This window comes from Schistocerca nitens, chromosome 1 (assembly GCF_023898315.1).
Source record: "Schistocerca nitens isolate TAMUIC-IGC-003100 chromosome 1, iqSchNite1.1, whole genome shotgun sequence".
NCBI classification, from domain to species: Eukaryota; Metazoa; Arthropoda; class Insecta; order Orthoptera; family Acrididae; genus Schistocerca; species Schistocerca nitens.
The window spans coordinates 650,347,923-650,367,853 of NC_064614.1; the positions used below are offsets into that span (position 1 = coordinate 650,347,923).

At 48.7% G+C, this 19,931-nt stretch overlaps 1 protein-coding gene across 1 annotated transcript in view; it reads right to left on the reverse strand.

Moving 5' to 3' along the window:
- Positions 1 to 761: 761 nt before the first annotated feature.
- Positions 762 to 19,931, reverse strand: part of LOC126258576 (uncharacterized) — a 93,421-nt gene continuing 74,251 nt past the window's right edge. Inside the window, exon 5 of the mRNA XM_049955652.1 lies at positions 762 to 1,223. Within this exon, the coding sequence (XP_049811609.1) occupies positions 1,158 to 1,223 (66 nt within the window). The 3' untranslated portion in view covers positions 762 to 1,157. The remainder of the gene's footprint in view (positions 1,224 to 19,931) is intronic.

Consider the following 19,931-nt stretch of genomic DNA (forward strand, 5'->3'; position numbering starts at 1 on the left):
CCTTATTATTATTTAATTTCCACCAAACTTCCTTAGCAATGACCATGCTTCTCTACTTGATGTTCGGAGAGTGACTGGACTCAACAGTCTCTATTCATCTTTTATATACAGTTATATTGAGGTTACGAAGTAGGTTATCTGCTATTCTTGGATTACCACTTTTTATAAATGCACCATACTGTTTCTCGTTAGTTTCATTTCACTGCTTGTGGTAGAATTTAGAGATTGCTTTGTTTGCTGTAGTTATCATAGCTCCAACAACCTCCTTTTGGGGGAAACCAAATGAGTCATTTGTCCAGATGTTTAGCACATAAATCCCACTTTGCTTTTCTAATGTTCTATCTAAGTTGTGGAAAGGATGATAGGAGTGTAATACCTGCCCCAGTTTCAATCAAAATTGGACTGAGTTGGCTGTGTGGGAGGTCTCTTAACACAAGATGGGAAGAGAGAGTTTGCATCTGAACTTGTTGAGTTGCTGGACTCTCGAAGTCTGGAGGTTCAATCCCTAATCTGGTCCCGGGTTTTATTCTATCATTTATCATTTTTGCAGCCTCTGTTATGATACATAAGCATAAAAAATGCCAAGTGGCACCCTGGCTAAATTGTATAATTCCCCCTACGGCTGTCTGGGTAAATCAGTCCAACAGGGCATACCACCAGGAATAGGACCATGCTTCATAAAGCACTGCTGTGTCAAACAAACCTTGAGGTTGATAGTTGAGAACAGCTTCACTTAGTCTAGAAAGTAAAACAACTGCGTGTTTAAATTCAATCATTTTATTTAAGCACAAGTTATTTGTAATATCAAATATTGTCGTTTGAGGAGGGAATACACATTGTGAGCAAAGATATCAAATACTGTTAACCATTTGAAAATGCAATAACATTTAAATGCATTTATATTACTAACAAGTATAGTATGGAATAAATATTTATGTGTATAAAATATAAGTACAACGTATAAAATGAGATGATTAGATAGCTGTCAAAATCATCAGCCAATTGAACAGTGAGCAAAGAGCATGTTTGCAATATATGCAAGAAGAACAGCACACAATTAGTTCAGTGGGCTACAGTGAGCAAACTTGCAAATACTGTTGTTTAAAATTTTCATATATGTGTAAGATTACTGGTGAAAGCAAAAAAGCTTTGTAGTCTTAAGGTGCATCAGACTCCGATGTCTCTCCAAGAGCTTCTAAGCTTGGACGGCTTCCTGAGGATATCTATAAACACAGAATAAAGCAAATTTATACGTAATAAACAGAAATTAGTTGCCAATCAATTAATTAATTTATTCTTTAGTTAATACTTCAAGCTGGTAATTATTGTGTTAGTCCATTATGTCATTGGCTGTAATTTAGACAACAATCTGGTATACAAATGCACAGTACCATCATTTTCATTGCTACTTGGCAATAATTTCTTCCACATAGTCTGTCTAAATGTCATCGCCACTATCTAATGACTATAGCTCTTACATATTCTAATACCTATGTCATTAAGTTAAATCAGTATCACAATAATCTGTTCGAATGACTGCTGCATGAAATACTGCTCTACATGACATTCAGACTGCAAGATAACACTTTTTCCCCCTTGTGACTCTGTATACTCCTAATACAAATTTTCTTTGTGAATTAGGAAAGAAAAGATCTTCCCACTGTAAAGTGGAAATTCCAAACGTCAACAGACAGGAGGTCAACACAATTTTATTGGTGAGTTTATCCACTGTGTAGCATACACATGTTACATTCAGTTGGCATCTTAGAGGTTTAATACTATGGCTACTATGATGCTGAGGCTAAATCATATTAAATTAGAACTTTATGATTTAATGCAATGTCTCATTGTTACAAATGATGACCGATGGTGAGGATTTTTTTTTTTTTTTTTTTTTTGGGTTTAAGGGCGCTCAACTGCTGAGGTCATTAGCGCCCAGTCACTGTTGTGAGAGCACATGGAATCTGGTAAAACTCGAGGGGATGGGGGGACACCAGAAGGACCTGACAAATAAGGAAAAAGGTTAAATGTCTTTGGACAAGCCAGTTAAAGTTATAAAATGCAAAATACGAGCAGCTGCTCGAGCGTCATCAGCTAAAACATCCGGTAAAGTAGATGGCAGGGACAGGACAACACGAAATTGACTAAAACGGGGACACGACAATAAAACATGGCGCACTGTTAATGCCTGACCACAAGGGCACTGCGGGGCTGGGTCACCGGAGAGCAGGTAGCGGTGGCTAAACCGGCAATGCCCAATCCGCAACCTGGTCAGAAGGACCTCCTCGCGCCGAGATGGTCGGGAGGATGTTGTCCAAGGAGTTGGGAGCGGTTTTACTGCCCGGAGCTTGTTTCCTTGGAGGGATGACCAAGCATCCCACCACAACGACACAAGCCTCTTACAAACATCCCCACGAACGTCAGATGACGGGACACAATGGGAGGCTGGCCGAGGCAGGAGGACTGCAGCCTTGGCTGCAGCATCCGCAGCCTCATTCCCAGGCACTCCTACATGTTCGGGAACCCACAGAAAGCTGACAGAACCACCATTATCAGCGAAAGAATGGAGGGACTGCTGTATCCGTTGAATCAAGGGATGGACCGGATAGGGAGCTCCAAGGCACTGAAGAGCACTGAGTGAGTCAGAGCAGAGTACATACGATGAACGGCGGTGGCGGCGGGCATACTGAACGGCCTGATGGAGAGCAAAAAGCTCGGCCGTAAAGCTGGAACATTGGTCGAGGAGCCGGTATTTAAAGGTGGCGGCCCCGACGACAAAGGCACAGCCGACACCATCGTCAGTTTTGGAGCCATCGGTGTAAATAAAGGTGTGACCGGCAAGCCGAGCACGAAGTTCGACAAACCGTGAGCAATACACTGCAGCCGGAGTACCCTCCTTCGGGAGTGAGCTGAGGTCGAGATAAATACGAACCGGAGCCTGGAGCCAAGGTGGTGTTGGGCTCTCACCCTCTCTGAAGGTGGTAGGGAGGGCAAAATCCAATTGTCCAAGCAGGCCACGGAAGCGGACTCCGGGGGGCAGCAGGGCAGACACATACAACCCGTACTGACGGTCGAGAGAATCGGCGAAGAAGGACTTTTAAGAGGGGTGCTTGGGCATAGACAACAGCCGGCAGGCATACCGACACAGCAGTACGTCGCGCCGGTAGGTCAATGGTAACTCGGCAGCTTCAGCATAAAGACTCTCGACAGGACTAGTGTAGAAGGCTCCGGTCGCAAGACGTATCCCCCGATGGTGGATGGAGTTGAGCCGGCGTAAGAGGGATGGCCGAGCGGACGAGTAGACGAAGCTCCCATAATCCAGCTTCGATCGGACTATCGACCGATACAAGCGAAGCAGTACAGTGCAATCTGCTCCCCAAGATGAACCGCTAAGAACTCTGAGGACATTAAGGGAACGTGTACAACGGGCCGCCAAATAAGAGACATGTGGAGACCAACACAGTTTCCTGTCCAAAGTGAGCCCTAGAAACTTAGTTGTGTCCACGAATGGGAGAACAACGGGACCGAGATGTAAGGATGGCGGAAGGAACGCTTTATATCGCCAAAAGTTGATACAAACCGTCTTCTCTTCAGAGAACCGGAAGCCATTTGCCACGCTCCATGAGTAGAGGCTGTCTAGACAACGCTGGAGGCAGCGCTCCAGGAGGCATGTTCTCTGGGCACTGCAGTAGATCGCGAAGTCATCGACAAAGAGAGAGCCTGAGACATTAGGTGGAATGCAATCCATAATTGGATTGATCGCGATGGCAAAAAGGGCTACGCTCAAGACGGAGCCCTGAGGCACTCCGTTCTCCTGGAGGAAGACGTCGGACAATACGGAACCCACACGTACCCTAAACTTTCGATCCGTTAAAAAGGAATCGATAAAAAGGGGCAGGCGACCGCGTAGGCCCCACCTGTGCATAGTGCGGAGGATACCTTCTCTCCAACAGGTATCATAAGCCTTCTCCAAATCGAAGAACACGGCTACCGTTTGGCGCCTTCGCAAAAAGTTGTTCATGATGAATGTCGACAAGGTCACAAGGTGGTCAACAGCGGAGCGGCGGCGACGAAAGCTGCATTGGACATTGGTAAGTAGCCGTCGAGATTCAAGAATCCAGACTAACCGAGCATTAACCATGCGCTCCATCACCTTACAGACACAGCTTGTAAGAGAAATGGGGCGGTAACTAGAAGGAAGGTGTCTATCCTTCCCGGGTTTGGGTATAGGAACAACAACGGCGTCACGCCAACGCATGGGGACTTGACCTTCGGTCCAGACACGATTGTAAGTACGAAGAAGGACGCTTTTGCCCGCCGGAGAAAGGTGTGCCAGCATCTGAACGTGAATGGCATCTGGCCCCGGAGCAGAGGACCGGGACAGTGCAAGCGCATGTTCGAGTTCCCGCATAGTAAAGGGGGCATTGTAAGTTTCCAGATTCAGCGAGTGGAAGGAAGGTCGCCGAGCCTCGTCTGCCTCTTTCCTGGGAAGGAAGGCAGGATGGTAATGGGCGGAGCTTGAAACCTCCGCGAAAAAGCGGCCAAAGGCGTTGGAGACAGCCACAGGATCAACAAGGACCTCATTACCTGAGGTCAGGCCAGGTACCGAGGAGTGGGCCTTAATGCCCGACAGCCGGCGCAGGCTACCCCAAACGACGGAAGAGGGAGTAAAACTGTTAAAGGAGCTGGTGAAAGAGGCCCAACAAGCTTTTTTGCTGTCTTTGATGACTCTACGGCATTGCGCTCGGAGTCGTTTGTATTCAATACAATTCACCAACGTAGGATGGCGGCGAAAGGTGCGTAAAGCACATCGTCGAGCGCGGATAGCGTCCCTACAAGCCTCGTTCCACCAGGGGACAGAAACGCGACGTGAAGAAGAAGTAGTACGAGGAATGGAACGTTCGGCAGCATTGATGATAACAGCCGTGAGGTATTCGACCTGACTGTCACAACTGGGAAAATCATGGTCCGGAAAGGTCGCCAGGGAGGAGTAAAGTCCCCAGTCAGCTTTCAGTATGTTCCAGCTCGAAGGACGTGGGGATGGGGTGTGGTGCAGGAGACGAACGACACAGGGGAAGTGGTCGCTCGAATAGGTGTCAGAAAGGACATACCACTCGAACCGACGGGCAAGAGTGGTAGAACAGATCGAGAGGTCCAAGTGGGAGTAAGTATGAGTAGAGTCCGAGAGGAAAGTCGGGGCGCCAGTATTGAGGCAGACAAGATTGAGATGGTTGAAGACATCCGCCAAGAGTGAGCCTCTTTGACAGGATGCAGGAGAGCCCCAAAGGGGATGATGGGCATTGAAGTCGCCAAACAATAAAAACGGCGGGGGAAGCTGAACGATCAGGTGCATCATGTCAGCCCGACTAACAGCAGATGACGGTGGAGTGTAGATGGTACAAACTGAAAAAGTAAAAGCAGAAAGAGTAATGCGGACAGCTATTGCTTGGAGTGGGGTGGTCAATGGGATGAGATGGTAATAGACATCGTCCCGAATGAGCAACATGACCCCACCATGAGCCGGGACACCGTCCACAGGGGTGAGGTATAGTGGGTAAAGGCAATACGGTCAGTCGGGTGCAACTTGGTTTCCTGGAGACCAAGGACGAGCGGACAGTGCAGGCGGAGGAGCAGTTGTAATTCCTCCCGATTAGATCGAATACCTCTTAAGTTCCAATGAAACAACGCCATCGCTAGTCAAAAAGTTGGGGGAACGAGACGGGGGAAGAGCTGGTCACCTCGACAGCCGCGGAGGGCCAGGTCGCGAGGGAACAACGCTACAACCGACGGGAGGCGGATCCGGTTCCATCGACTCGTCACCAGCTGCGGCCGCTGTCCCTGGTTGTGTAGGAGGGGCAGCATCGTTTGCCGACGGAAGGCCAGCTGAGCGCCTGGCAGCAGAGCGTCCCGGCGAAACTGAGGACGGCCGGAAGCGGCGACTCACGGATGGAGCGTCAGACGAAACGCGCCGGGGTGGAGAGGGGGATAGAGACTTCTTCTTGGAGGCCTTCTTGGAAGGCCGAGGAGGCACAGGGATGGTGGCCTGGACCCGTAGAAGGTCCTCACGCGCGGGGTCCGTTTTGGAATGCCGGACCTCTGAAGCTGGGGTCCGGAACGTTTCCCCGATGGACGCCTTAGAAGAGGATCGCTTCTCAGGTGGCATGGGGGCAGGAGGAGGAGGAGGAAGGGTGGCCCCTGGGGCAGAGGGGGTGGGGGCCACGGGGGAGGAGGATTTGGAAGGGAGGGATTTGGGAGGCGGAGGCAGAGCCCCCTGATGGGCGGAGGAGGCGGAGGGGGGGACAGGATAGGGGGTGAGGATACCGCGAAAGGAGTGGACACAACTGAGGCAAACGAAGTGGTCAATGACACGGGATGGAGGCGGTCGTACTTCTTCCTGGCCTCAGAATAAGAGAGACGATCCAAAGTTTTGAGTTCTTGTATCTTCTTCTCCTTCTGGTAAGCGGGGCAGTCTGAGGATCTAGGCGAGTGGATGCCAGGACAATTAATGCACCGAGGTGGTGGGGTGCATGTATGTTCCTCACGAAGAGGACGTCCACAATCGCCACAAAGGGGCTCAGCCTCACACCGTGACGACATGTGCCCAAAGCGCAAACACCTAAAACAGCGCATAGGAGGCGGGACGTAAGGTCGCACGTCGCACCGGTAGCACATCACCTTTACCTTCTCCAGGAGAACGTCCCCCTCGAAGGCGAGGATAAAGGCCCCGGTGTCGATGCGACGGTCTTTGGGGCCGCGCTGGACTCGCCGGACGAAATGCACGACTCGGCGTTCCAGGTTGGCCCTGAGCTCCTCATCAGATTGTAGCAGGAGGTCACGATGAAAAATAACCCCCTGCGTTCTATTTAGTGCGAGATGTGGGACAATGGATACTGGGATGTCCCCTAGGCGGTCGCACGCCTGGAGCGCCGCCGACTGTGTGGCGGAGGTGGTCTTGATAAGAACGGACCCCGAACGCATCTTGCTGAGAGCCTCGATTTCCCCGAAGATGTCCTCAATGTGCTGAACAAAGAACATGGGCTTGGAGGTGGCGAATGTCCCCCATCGGTTCGAGAACAGACCAAATAGCGGGGGAAGTACTTCGCCCCAAGCCGGCGGGCCTGTCCCTCCTCCCATGGAGTGGCCAAGGGGGAAAGGGCAGGAGAACCAGAACTTGAAACAGTATCTTTTCTTTTGAAAGACTCGGCCGCAGAGCGACCTGATATGTGTTGACGTTTCATCTGCGAAACGTCCGCCCCGATACCACCCACTCCGACCAGGGGCTCTCCCCACGGGCGCCACCCAGCCGCAGCAAAGGCCACCTGGCAGGATGACCATTGCCGGGAGTCCTGATGCCCCAAGGAGACGGGCATCTACTCCTTGGCCAACGTGGGGAGGGTGCAGCTCAGGTATCGGCAGTACGATCCCTGTATTGTCAGGGGGCTACAACCTAGAGGGTACATGACGACCCCACCACAACGGGCTGGCTACCGTGCTGGATTTCTGGTGCCATGGAAAGTCCATCATGATCGCTGGTGCAGATGGAGATGCACTACGGGCGTAACTTGGACAACCCATCAGGCGTTTAGGCCCAATTTGAGGAATAGTGGGTATGGTTACAACGCTGGTGCAATGCTGAGTGCCAAGGTCTTAGTGCACTTGGGACCAGTGGTACACCACGTAAGGTGTCCTTCCCCAAAAGGCTCGTACTTCTGTAGAATTTTGAAAAATGGAGGTCAAACCCCAAGGGGGACCATCACATGGAAGGCCGAAACGGTTGAAACTCCTTTTAGTCGCCTCTTACGACGGGCAGGAATACCTCGGGCCTATTCTTACCCCGGACCCGCAGGGGGAGGTGAGGATCTTGGACAATGTAAATCAATGTGTGAGGAGAGAGATTACTTTAAAATGTTCACAAGGAAAGCTGGGAGGCACACATCACAGGCTCCGACGCTGATGTGTGTGGGAAGCAGGCTGTGGCTTGCAATATCCTGAAACACTTAAACCAATATTAAACACACTAAGGTGATATTGAGGTAACATCTGGGGATGGGACGAACAGATTTAGCTTTTTCAACACCAATGGACAGATGAAGCTGTGAGGTAAAGGAGGGAATAATGAGATTTTCTGGAACAGACTGACAGACTAATGATGCCTAAATTTGGAACATAAACTTCTCCATTTTCCTCAATGCTCCCAACAATGCTATGTCACCAACCTGTTCCAGTCCTCTCCTTTTCTTTGAATATTATCCTCCATTCCTTTCAGCCGTAATTACGTGATCTTCTTCAGGGCCTTTTTGCATTGGAGCCTCAGTCCATGAATCTTCCTTCTTATTCTAGCAAATGTCTGTACCACCTAAGACTTGTTGATTTTGTATGTTCCTGTAAGATTACTTCCTTTACCATCTCCCTCATTACTCCAACTCTGCTCTGAAATTTCATTTCATATGCCTGTAATTGTTAAATCACTTTGCTTCATTGTCCAACATCAGTCATGATAGGCAAATAGCAGGATCAATATATAATTTTGTTAATCTTCTATGGTACAGCTTTATTTAACAGAAGGCTCCTGACAGTTCAGAAATGCTTTTGCTTGCTTTAGCTCTCCCTTGTCTTCCTCATCATTTGTTCCACTTGCATCCACCATATTTGAAGTATCACCTGTTTTCAGCTGTTCTCCTGACAGACTGGCAGATTCCAAAAAGCAAAGTAAGTTTTATGCAGAAAGGAAAAACAGAAAAAGTGTTGGAAATGATGAGACTAATATAAAACTATTTTTTAAAACTTTCTCCAGAAACAGAAAAAAAGACTACTTTTATTCATCAAATCAATGCCAGCTGCAGAAGACAACCTTTCCATCTGGAAGACGGTCACTATATATATCAACCTACATAATAAGTAAACAAAATCTATTAAAAAATTTTAACATGAAGCCTCCATAAATATTTGAAGCTATCATCATTGAGGAACAAATACATTCTAGGAAGGGAGCTCCCATGCTGATAATGTCTCATTCACGGTTTATGTAATCTCCAGCATACTGATGAAGTATCACACCCCACTTTTTTAAGGACCTAACTTTGATGTTAGACTGTGGAAACAACAGCCAGAAAATTTTAACATCGTAGAGGATGTGGAGGGATCAAAATTCACAAGATGCCTTACAAATACTGATGGCCACAATTAATATTTTTTACAAGTGGCAACATTTGAAGTCCATAAGATTAGAAAAAGGTGATGGCTCTTATGGGAAAACATACTGTTAGATAAAAAGTTACAATAGAAGAAAAATTGTTAAACGAGTGTCTAATGTTCACTTATAGGAGTGCTGCAAGTCATATCCAAATGATGTAGAGACTGAATAAAGTGTGCAAACCAAATGGGAGAATCCTTCAACATAAAGCCTGGAGGGACTTACACTCTCCCTGCCAAAACAAGAAAGAAATTGAATCTCACAAAAGTGGAGAAGGAAATGAAATAAAACTTCACAGAATGAGAGACTGTGATGTTATTTCTGTTACAAAATTGAGTCAAATTTCAAAGACCTTAGCATTATGAGCCCAACTATCAGTATGAGACTGCATCTTCTCTGGTCTACTGTATGCAATGATTCTGTTGGAAATTACGTCTTAAGGCCATTCTATCCTCTCCTGAGGCAAACTCAATCCCAACTGTTGTAGCTTATCCTAGATACTATAGATACTGACAGAGGAACGGAATTGACGTCCGAGTTGCCCCCTCCCTGGACACACACTATTGGGGCCTCATCGGGGGATCCTGCTGGCCATGAGAGCATGAGAGTGCCTCAACATCGTGCAGACAGTTTATAGACACACGTGCCATGTGTGGATGAGCACTGTCATGTTGAAAAATAGCAAGACACTACTGTAACACAAGAAGTTACACATGAGAATGCAGACTGTCAGTGACATATCACTGTTCTATCATAGTTCCCTCAGTCACTATCAACCATGTCTGAAGTTATACCCTATGGTACTCCAAGCCATGATGCCAATAGTAACACTGCTGAGTCTCTCCAAAATATTGAAAGAATGTGAACTCTCCCCAGGTCACTGTCATAATCAGCAAAAATGGTCATCCATGATAGTGTAGAACCCCATTTCACACTGAACACAACGTGAAGCCATTCTTCAGCATTCTGTGCTTCCTGGTTACTGCACCATGCTAAATCCAGCCATTTGTGTTGTGGTGTTAATGGAAACCTACACATGGCATGGTAATTTCTTAGTCTGGCTGCTGCTAGTTTCCAACCGATAAAATTCAATTACACAGAATGTGGCAGGGAGTCCATTACTTGTTCATGGAAAGCAATGAAGGTGTTATGATATGCTTGGTGGACAACATGGTGATCCTCCTTTGTGGTGGTCACATTCTTCCAGTATTTTGGAGAGGCTTAGCAGTGTTACTATTGGCGTCACAGCATGGAGAGCCATTGGGTATGACTTCAGGTCATGGTTGATAGTGGTTGAGGGAATTCTGATAGAACAGTGGTATTTCACTGACAATCTGCATGCTCATGTGTAACTTCTCACTCTACATTATTGTCTTGCTATTTTTAACATGACAGAGCTCATCAACACATGGCATGTGTCTCTATAAACTGTCTGCATGATTTGGTTGGTTTGGGGGATTAAAGGGACCAGACTGCGACGGCCATCGGTTCCTTTTTCCAAAAAAAAAAAAAATTAAAACCGCCCAAAGAGAATAAAAAACGAACAACAGGGAAGACGTCAGACGACACGGGACAAGAAAGACTCCGACAGAGATCAGACAAAACGAAATAAAATCACACAGAGTGTGACGGTGGTAGGCCGACCACAGGAGCAAAAAAAGGAAACGCCAACCACCGAGAACACATTAAAAACTCAGTTGAAAACCGTAGGCGAAGGCCAGAATCAACACAAAACAATAAAATAAAACACTCATATTAAATGATAAAAACCCCCTGCCCGAATAAAATGTAAAACTAAGTCAGCCATAGCCGAGTCATCTGTTAAAAGGGCAGGGAGCGTGTCAGGCAGTGCGAACGACTGCCTGAGCACAGCTAAAAGTGGACAGTCCAATAAAATGTGGACCACTGTCAAAACAGAGCCGCAGCGACATAAAGGAGGGTCCTCACGTCGCAATAGGTGGCCGTGCGTCATCCATGTGTGCCCAATGCGCAGCCGGCAGAGGATAACAGACTCCTTGCGAGAGACCCGCAAGGAGGAGTGCCACACACCGGTAGCCCCCTTGATGGCCCGAAGTTTGTTGCGTGAAGGCAGGGCGCGCCATTCAGTGTCCCAAAGCTCCAGAATTTTGCAGCGTAGGAATGCTCGCAAATCTGTCTCCGGCAGGCCAATGTCCAGAGATGGTGTACTAGTCGCCTCTTTCGCCAGCCGGTCAACATTCTCATTGCCGGGGATCCCAACATGGCCTGGGGTCCACACGAAGACCGCAGAGCGGCCGCAACGCGCAAGAGTATGCAGGGACTCATGGATAGCCATCACCAGACAGGAACGAGGAAAACACTGGTCGAGAGCTCGTAAACTGCTCAGGGAATCGCTACAGATAACGAAGGACTCACCTGAGCAGGAACGGATATACTCTAGGGCTCGAAAGATGGCGACCAGCTCAGCAGTGTAAACGCTGCAGCCAGCCGGCAAGGAACGTTGTTCGGAATGGTCCCCTAGAGTGAGCGCGTAACCGCCTACCAGCAACCATCGAGCCGTCAGTGTAAACAATGCCAGAGCCCTGATACGTGGCCAGGATGGAATAAAAGCGGCGGCGGAAGGCCTCTGGAGGGACTGAGTCCTTCGAGCCCTGTGCCAAGTCTAGCCGAAGGCAAGGGCGAGGAACGCACCACGTGGGTGTACGCAGAGGTGCCCGGAAAAGAGGTGGAACAGGGAAAAACCCAAGCCCAGAGAGAAGCTCCTTGACGCGTACGGCGATTGGACAACCTGACCGGGGCCGACGTTCTGGCAGATGGACGACTGACTGCGGGAACAGGACACGGTAATTTGGATGCCCGGGCGAGCTAAAAACATGGGCAGCATAAGCAGCCAGTAATTGTTGGCGTCGTAACCGCAGTGGAGGGACACCCGCATCCACTAGGATGCTGTCCACAGGGCTGGTACGGAAGGCACCAGTGGCAAGGCGTATCCCGCTGTGGAGGATTGGGTCCAACACCCGTAATGCAGAGTGGGATGCTGAGCCATAAGCCAGGCTCCCATAATCCAGACGGGACTGGATTAACGCCTGGTAGAGCCGTAACAGGGTAGATCGGTCGGCGCCCCAGCTGGTGTGGCTCAAGCATCTCAGAGCATTTAGATGCCTCCAACACGCCTGTTTAAGCTGCCTAATATGAGGCAGCCAAGTCAACCGAGCATCAAAAACGACCCCCAAAAACCTGTGGGTCTCCACCACAGCAAGGAGTTTGTCGGCAAGATAAAGCCGCGGCTCAGGATAGACTGTTCAGCGCCGGCAGAAATGCATTACACGGGTCTTGGCTGCCGAAAACTGAAAACCATGCGCTACAGCCCAAGACTGCGCCTTGCGGATGGCGCCCTGTAGCTGACGTTCAGCAGCTGCAATGCCAGTAGAGCTGTAGTAAAAGCAGAAGTCGTCAGCATACAGGGAAGTGGAGACAGAATTTCCCACGGCCGCAGCGAGCCCATTAATGGCTATTAAAAACAGGCAGACACTTAAAACAGATCCCTGGGGCACACCGTTCTCCTGGACTCTGGAGGAACTATGGGAGGCCGCGACTTGCACGCGGAAGGTATGATACGACAGAAAATTGCGGATAAAGATCGGCAGAGGGCCCCGAAGACCCCATCCATGAAGCGTAGAAAGGATGTGATGGCGCCATGTCATATCGTACGCCTTCTGCATGTCGAAAAAGACAGCGACCAGGTGCTGACGGCGGGCAAAAGCAGTACGGATGGCCGACTCCAGGCTCACCAGATTGTCGGCGGCGGAGCGGCCTTTACGGAACCCACCCTGAGATGGAGCCAGAAGGCCCCGTGACTCCAGTACCCAGGTCAACCGCCGGCTCACCATCCGTTCAAGCAACTTGCAAAGAACGTTGGAGAGGCTAATGGGACGGTAGCTGTCCACCTCCAGAGGGTTCTTTCCAGGTTTCAAAACGGGGATGACAATGCTGTCCCGCCACTGCGATGGAAACTCCCCCTCGACCCAAAGACGGTTGTAAAGATCGAGGAGGCGTCGCTGGCAGTCCACTGAAAGGTGTTTCAGCATCTGACAGTGGATGCCATCTGGCCCAGGAGCGGTATCAGGGCAAGCGGCTAGGGCACTGCGAAATTCCCACGCACTGAATGGAGCATTGTAAGATTCTGGGTGGTGGGTGCGAAACTAAAGGCTCCGACATTCCATCTGCTCTTGAATGGAGCGGAAGGCCTGAGGGTAATTCACAGAAGCGGAACTCTGAAGCAAAATGCTCTGCTAAGCAGTTTGCAATGACGTCGGAGTCAGTACAAACTGCGCCATTCAGTGAGAGCGCAGGGACGCTGACAGGGGTCCGATAGCCATAGACGCGTCGAATCTTGGCCCAGACCTGCGACGGAGTGACAAGGAGGCCAATGGTGGACACATACCGCTCCCAGCACTCCTTCTTGCCTTGGCAGATAAGGAGGAGGGCCCGCGCACGCAGCCGTTTGAAGGCGATAAGGTGGTCTATGGAGGGATGTCGCTTATGACGCTGGAGCGCCCGTCGGCGATCTTTAATCGCTTCAGCAATCTCAGGCGACCACCAAGGCACAGCCCTCTGCCGAGGGGACCCAGAAGAACGGGGAATGGCAGATTCGGCGGCAGTAACGATGCCGGTGGTGATTGATTGAACCACCACATCAATGCCATCAGTAGAGAGAGGCTCAATAGCGGCAGTGGAGGAGAACAAGTCCCAGTCAGCCTTATTCATAGCTCATCTGCTAGGGCGCCCAGAAGAGTGACGCTGTGGTAGTGACAGGAAGATCGGAAAGTGGTCACTACCACACAGGTCGTCATGCACACTCCATTGGACAGACGGTAAGAGGCTAGGACTACAGATTGAAAGGTCAATAGCGGAGTATGTGCCATGTGCCACACTGAAGTGTGTGAAGGCACCATCATTTAACAGCGAGAGATCGAGCTGCGACAATAAATGCTCAACGATGACGCCTCGACTTGTTGCCACTGACCCACCCCACAGAGGGTTATGGGCGTTGAAGTCGCCCAATAGCAAGAAAGGCAGCGGCAATTGGGCTACCAGTGCAGCCAGGACATGCTGCGCGACATCACCATCCGGTGGAAGGTAAAGACTGCAGACGGTAACAGCCTGTGGCGTCCACACCCGAACAGCGACAGCCTCTGAAGGTGTTTGGAGAGGGACAGACTCACTGTGCAGAGTGTGGAGCACATATATGCAGACGCCACCAGACACCCTTTCATAAGCTGCTCGGTTCTTATAATAACCCCGATAGCCACGGAGGGCGGGGGTTCGCATTGCTGGAAACCAAGTTTCCTGAAGAGCAATGCAGAAGAAAGGGTGAAGGCTGATAAGTTGGCGGAGCTCAGCTAGATGGTGGAAGAAACTGCTGCAGTTCCACTGGAGGATGGTGTTGTCCATGGCTGGGAAAGGCGTGACGGGACTGGGAAGGCAGATTACGCCACTGGGTCACCTGCTGCCTCCGATGGAGCACCCGTGCAAATGCTATCCATTGCGTCCGAGGGACCGGCGAGATCGAGGTCCTCAGCGGATGCCAGAATCTCCATCTTGTCCTCAGACGCAGAGCTTGTAGGAAGCGGTGGGATGGGTGCCACCGCAATGTCGTTAGCCTTGGGGACTTTCTTCTTCTTCTTCTTCTTCTTCTTCTTCTTCTTCTTCTTCTTCTCTTTCTCTCGCTGTGCCTTCGGTGGTTCAGGCTGGGAGGGCTTCACTGGGTCAGTCTCAGGGAAAGACTACGACCGTGAGGCCCTACGACCAGGGACCGGTGGTTGTTTAAGCCACTTGCGGCTGTCTGCTTTTGTACCGGTCGGAACTTGCAAAGGGAGGTCCCCAAGGGAACCCTTCCTGGCGAGAGGAGCCGAAGAAGACTAACGCTTCTCTGGCTGGGAAGGGGGAACTGATGTCCCCGATGGTTTGGGGGGTGTTGCTACTGAAGTAGATGGAGCAGGAGCAACAGGGAGTTTAGTGCCCCCCCCCCCCACCATCAAGGGGGCAGGTGTGGGCCTTCGACTCAGAGCTGACTGGAGCTGATGGAACTGTAGCAGGAGTGACAGTTGCGGCATAAGAAGACGTCATACCTTTTGCCTCAGTGTACGTCAGTCGGTCGAGGGTCTTGATTTCCATGATTTTCCGCTCCTTCTGCAGAATTGGACAGTCTGGCGAGCAAGGCGGATGGTGCTCACCACAGTTCACACAGATTGGAGGCGGGGCACAGGGATAATCAGGATGGGATGGTCGACCGCAATCGCGACATACGAGGTCGGAAGCACAGTGTGACGACATATGGCCGAACTTCCAACACTTGAAGCACTGCATCGGGGGAGGGATATATGGCTTGACATCACAACGGTACACCATCACCTTGACCTTCTCAGGTAACGTGTCACCCTCGAAGGCCAAGATGAAGGCACCGGTGGCAACTTGATGATCCCTCGGACCCCGGTGGACGTGCCAGACGAAATGGACACCTCAGCGCTCCAAGTTGGCGTGCAGCTCGTCATCGGACTGTAAAAGGAGATCCCTGTGGAAGATAATGCCCTGGACCATATTCAGACTTTTATGGGGCGTGATAGTTACAGAGACATCCCCCAGCTTATTACAAGCGAGCAAGGCCCGCGACTGGGCCGAGGATGCCGTTTTTATCAACACCGATCCGGACCACATCTTGGACAAGCCCTCCACCTCCCCAAACTTGTCCTCTAAATGCTCTACAAAGAACTGAGGCTTCATGGATATAAAGGATTCCCCATCAGCTCTGGTACAGACAAGATACCTGGGCGAGTAAGTCTCACTTTCATTCAATGCCTTTCGTTCCTCCCATGGTGTGGCGAGGGAGGGGAACGATTTGGGGTCATAAACGTTACCTTTAAAATAGGCCCTCGAACGCTTAGAGACTGCTGATGGCTGGCCACCAGCAAGAGAAGATGTGCCACGCTTCATTGCATGTCATCCACCCTGATGCCACCTACTCCGACCAAGGGCCCTCCCCACGGGCGCTACCCAGCCACAGCAAAAGCCACCTGGCAGGATGGCCATTGCCGGGAGTCCCGATGCCCCAGGGAGATGGGCATCTACTCCTTGGCATACGTGGGGAGTTAACGGTGCAGGCATCAGTAGAGCGATCCCTGTGTTGTCAGGGGGCTACAACCAACAGGGTACATGGCGGCCCCACCACAACGGACTGGCTACCGTGCTGGATCTTAGGTGCAAAAATGTCCAAGGACGTCGTCGCAGTTAAAAGCAACACTGCAGTGTGGTAATCGCACCCAGGGACGTATCCTCGCCCAAGACATGGAAAACGAGCGGGACACCATTGCAACGACGAGAAAGCCGGCTAAAGGTCTCCATGCATGACGGATACAGTGCACCACGTAAGGCGCCCTTCCCCAATTGGTTCGCTCTTCGGAATAATTTAAAAAGATGGAGGTCAAACCCGAGAGGGGACCATCACATAAGGCCGAAACATTTGAGACTCCTTTTAGTTGCCTCTTACAACAGGCAGGAATACCGCGGGCCTATTCTAACCCCCGAACCCGCAGGGGGATGTCTGCATGATGTTGAGGCACTCTCATGGCTAGCAGGATCCCCAGATCAGGCCCCAATAGAGTGTGTCGGGGGAGGGGGCAACTCAGACGTCAATTCCGTTCCTCTGACAGTATCTAGGATAAGCTACAGCAGTTGGGGTCAAGATTGCCTCGGGAGAGGCTACAATGGCTTTATGACATCGTTTCCAACAGAATTACTGCATACATTAGACCAGAGAGGATGCAGTGTCATACTGATAACTGGGCTCATAATACTAACTTCTTTGAAATTTGACTCAAATTTATAATAACTGAAATAACATCGCATTCTCTCTCATTCTGTGAAGTTTTATTCCATTTCTTCCTCCACTTTTAAGAGATTCAATTTCTTTCTTTTTTTGTCAGGGAGTGTATAAGTCACCACAGGCTTTATTAAATTGACAATTTTGTGACTAATCTCTACTTCATTTGGATATGATTTGCAGCAGTCTGAGACTGGAACCCTGGCAAGTATGCCTGTCCTCACTTTCCCATGTATTCCAACAACAGTCTTCAGTCATATCTGAATGGCCCTCAAATTTGGATATCACATAGTTCTAACAGGTAATCAGTTAGAGGCCTGTAATGAGGCCACTTTCAAACTGTATCTGCTGCTGATAATGGTGCTTCACTTGACAAAGCAGTATCTCCGGGTCCTTCACAGCAACAATCCAACATCTGAAGCTGTTCATGGCCCCTCACCCCTGCATAACTACTGCAACCTGCATCCACTGGAACCTGCTTGCTGTAATCAAGCCTTCACCTCCCACTAAAATTTTTACCCCTCACCTTTCATCCATGGTCAAATCAAAGATCTGTTGATTCCTCAGGATATGTCCTAAAAGCAATTCCTTCTTTTAGTGAAGCTATGTGATAAATTCCTTTTTTCCCCAGATCGATTCAGTATGCCCTCATTGGTTATCCAATGTACCCATCTAATCTTCAGCATTCCTCTGTAGCACCACGTATCAAAAGCTTCTATGCTCTTCCTGGTTGAACTGCTTACTGTCAAAGTTTCACTTCCATATAAGGTTACACTACAAGTATCATCAGAAAAGACTTCATAACATTTAAATTTATATTTCACATTTACAAACTTCTCTTTCTCAGAAATGCTTTTCTTGGTACTGTCAGTCTATATTTTATATCCTCTCTACTTCAACCATTGTCACTTATTTTACTACCCAAATAACACAATTTATCTGCTACTTTTAGTGTTTCACTTTCTAATCTAGCTATCTCAGTGTCATCTGATTTATTTTGACTACATTCTGTTACCCTTGTTTTATGTTTGTTGATGCTAATTTCATAATATCTTTTCAAGATACTATCCACTTTGTTTGACTGCTCGTCCAAATCCTTTAGCTTTTCGCCATCAAACATCAAAGCTTTTATACCTTTTCCCTGAACTTTAATTCCCTTTCCAAAATTTTTCTTGGTTTCCTTTACTACTGGCTCAATATACAGACTGAACAACATCAGTGATACGCTACAACTCTGTCTCATACTCTTTGCTCTTCTTGTCAACTGCTTCCTTTTCATGTCCTTCAACTACAATAATTGCTCTCTGGTTTGCGAACGAGTTGTAGATAACCTTCTCCTTCAAAAATTTTGTATCTACTTTCAGAATTTCAAGCTGTGTATTCCAATCAACACTGTCAAAAGCTTTTCCTAAATTTACAAATGCTATAAATGTGGATTTGTCTATCTTTAGCCCACCTTACAAGACATCATAGGGGCAGAATTGCCTCGTATGTTCCTACATTTCTCTAGAACCCAAACTGATCATTTACAAGGTTGACTTTACCAATTTTTCCATTCTTCTGATACTAGACATCAGTATTCTGCAAGCACGACTTAATATATTGATGATTTAGTAATAGTCACATCTGTCAGCACCTGCTCTCTCTGCAATTTGAATTGGAGTTATAACATTCTCCTTGAAGACTGAGGGTATTTCGACTGTCTCACATCTTGCCTGCTTGGTGGAATAGTTTTGTCATGGGAGGCTCTCTCAAGGATGGCCTGCGATATTTCATACATTAGCTGGGTACTGGAACAGCAGTTTGATAGGTTCCTCATTTCTGGGCACAATGGTAAGTGCTGAATAACTGGTGAAGGATATGATTGTTCCAGTCCACGGTCATAATGGGTGATGAGGGGGTTTTCCCTTTGCATTTATTTCATGGGGGTGGTCTGAGGGTTACAGGGAATGTGTGGACATCTCATGGGAAATCTGTCTGTGACCTAGGTGTGAGGGGTTATACTGCCAGAAGGATTAGTAAAGCCTTCAGCATAGCATACTGATCAACTTAAATGGCTGCTTCACAACCCATGCCATCTGAGTCTTTCCTGAATTACATAGATGAGAATTCTCCTTACAACACACCCTTCTATCACCTAATACTCTTCCTGTCAATCTCTGCTAGTCCCCATCCAACACTGACCTCCACCCCTGCGGCCACAACCACCTGTTTCACTCATCCTGCTCTCATCACTGTCTTTCTTGGTTCTATCTCCCCCTCCCAGTCCACTCCTCACTGTGTGCTGCACCCCCCCCCCCCTCCCCCACTTTCCTAGGGTGCAAAAACAACTGAGGTCATAAGTGCCCTTGTCATAACCTTAGAACACTAATAAGTAAAAGACTTAAAAGTGACATGTTAAGCCCAATCATAGGAAGGAAAGAGAGCTGAAAACAATGACTTCCCCTTGGAGAAGGTCCACAAAATATGCTGTAGAGACAGAGGAGGTCACAACCCAAAGGTTAAATGCCCTTTGCCATATTGTTACAAAGACTAAAAACTAAAATGCATTTGACAGTCTGCACATCATTCACTAAAACTGCCGATAACTCAGACGGCAAACGCATCGATAAAAAAAAGGGGGGGGGGGGGGGGGGGGCATTTGGTTAGGAAAATGTAAACCATCAAAGGCTGATGACAATGAGCAAAAAGTGGTGGGGAATCACCACTTAAATGATTATGGCTAAAATGACAGTGCCCAATATGCAACCTCTATTATTATTATTATTATTATTATTATTCTTTACTTTCTCAGACATTAAGTCTGGTTAAAAATGAAAAGTGACGCGGACCTTGATCAGGCGTCACTTCCTTTTAACTGTATGGTATGTGTTATATTGC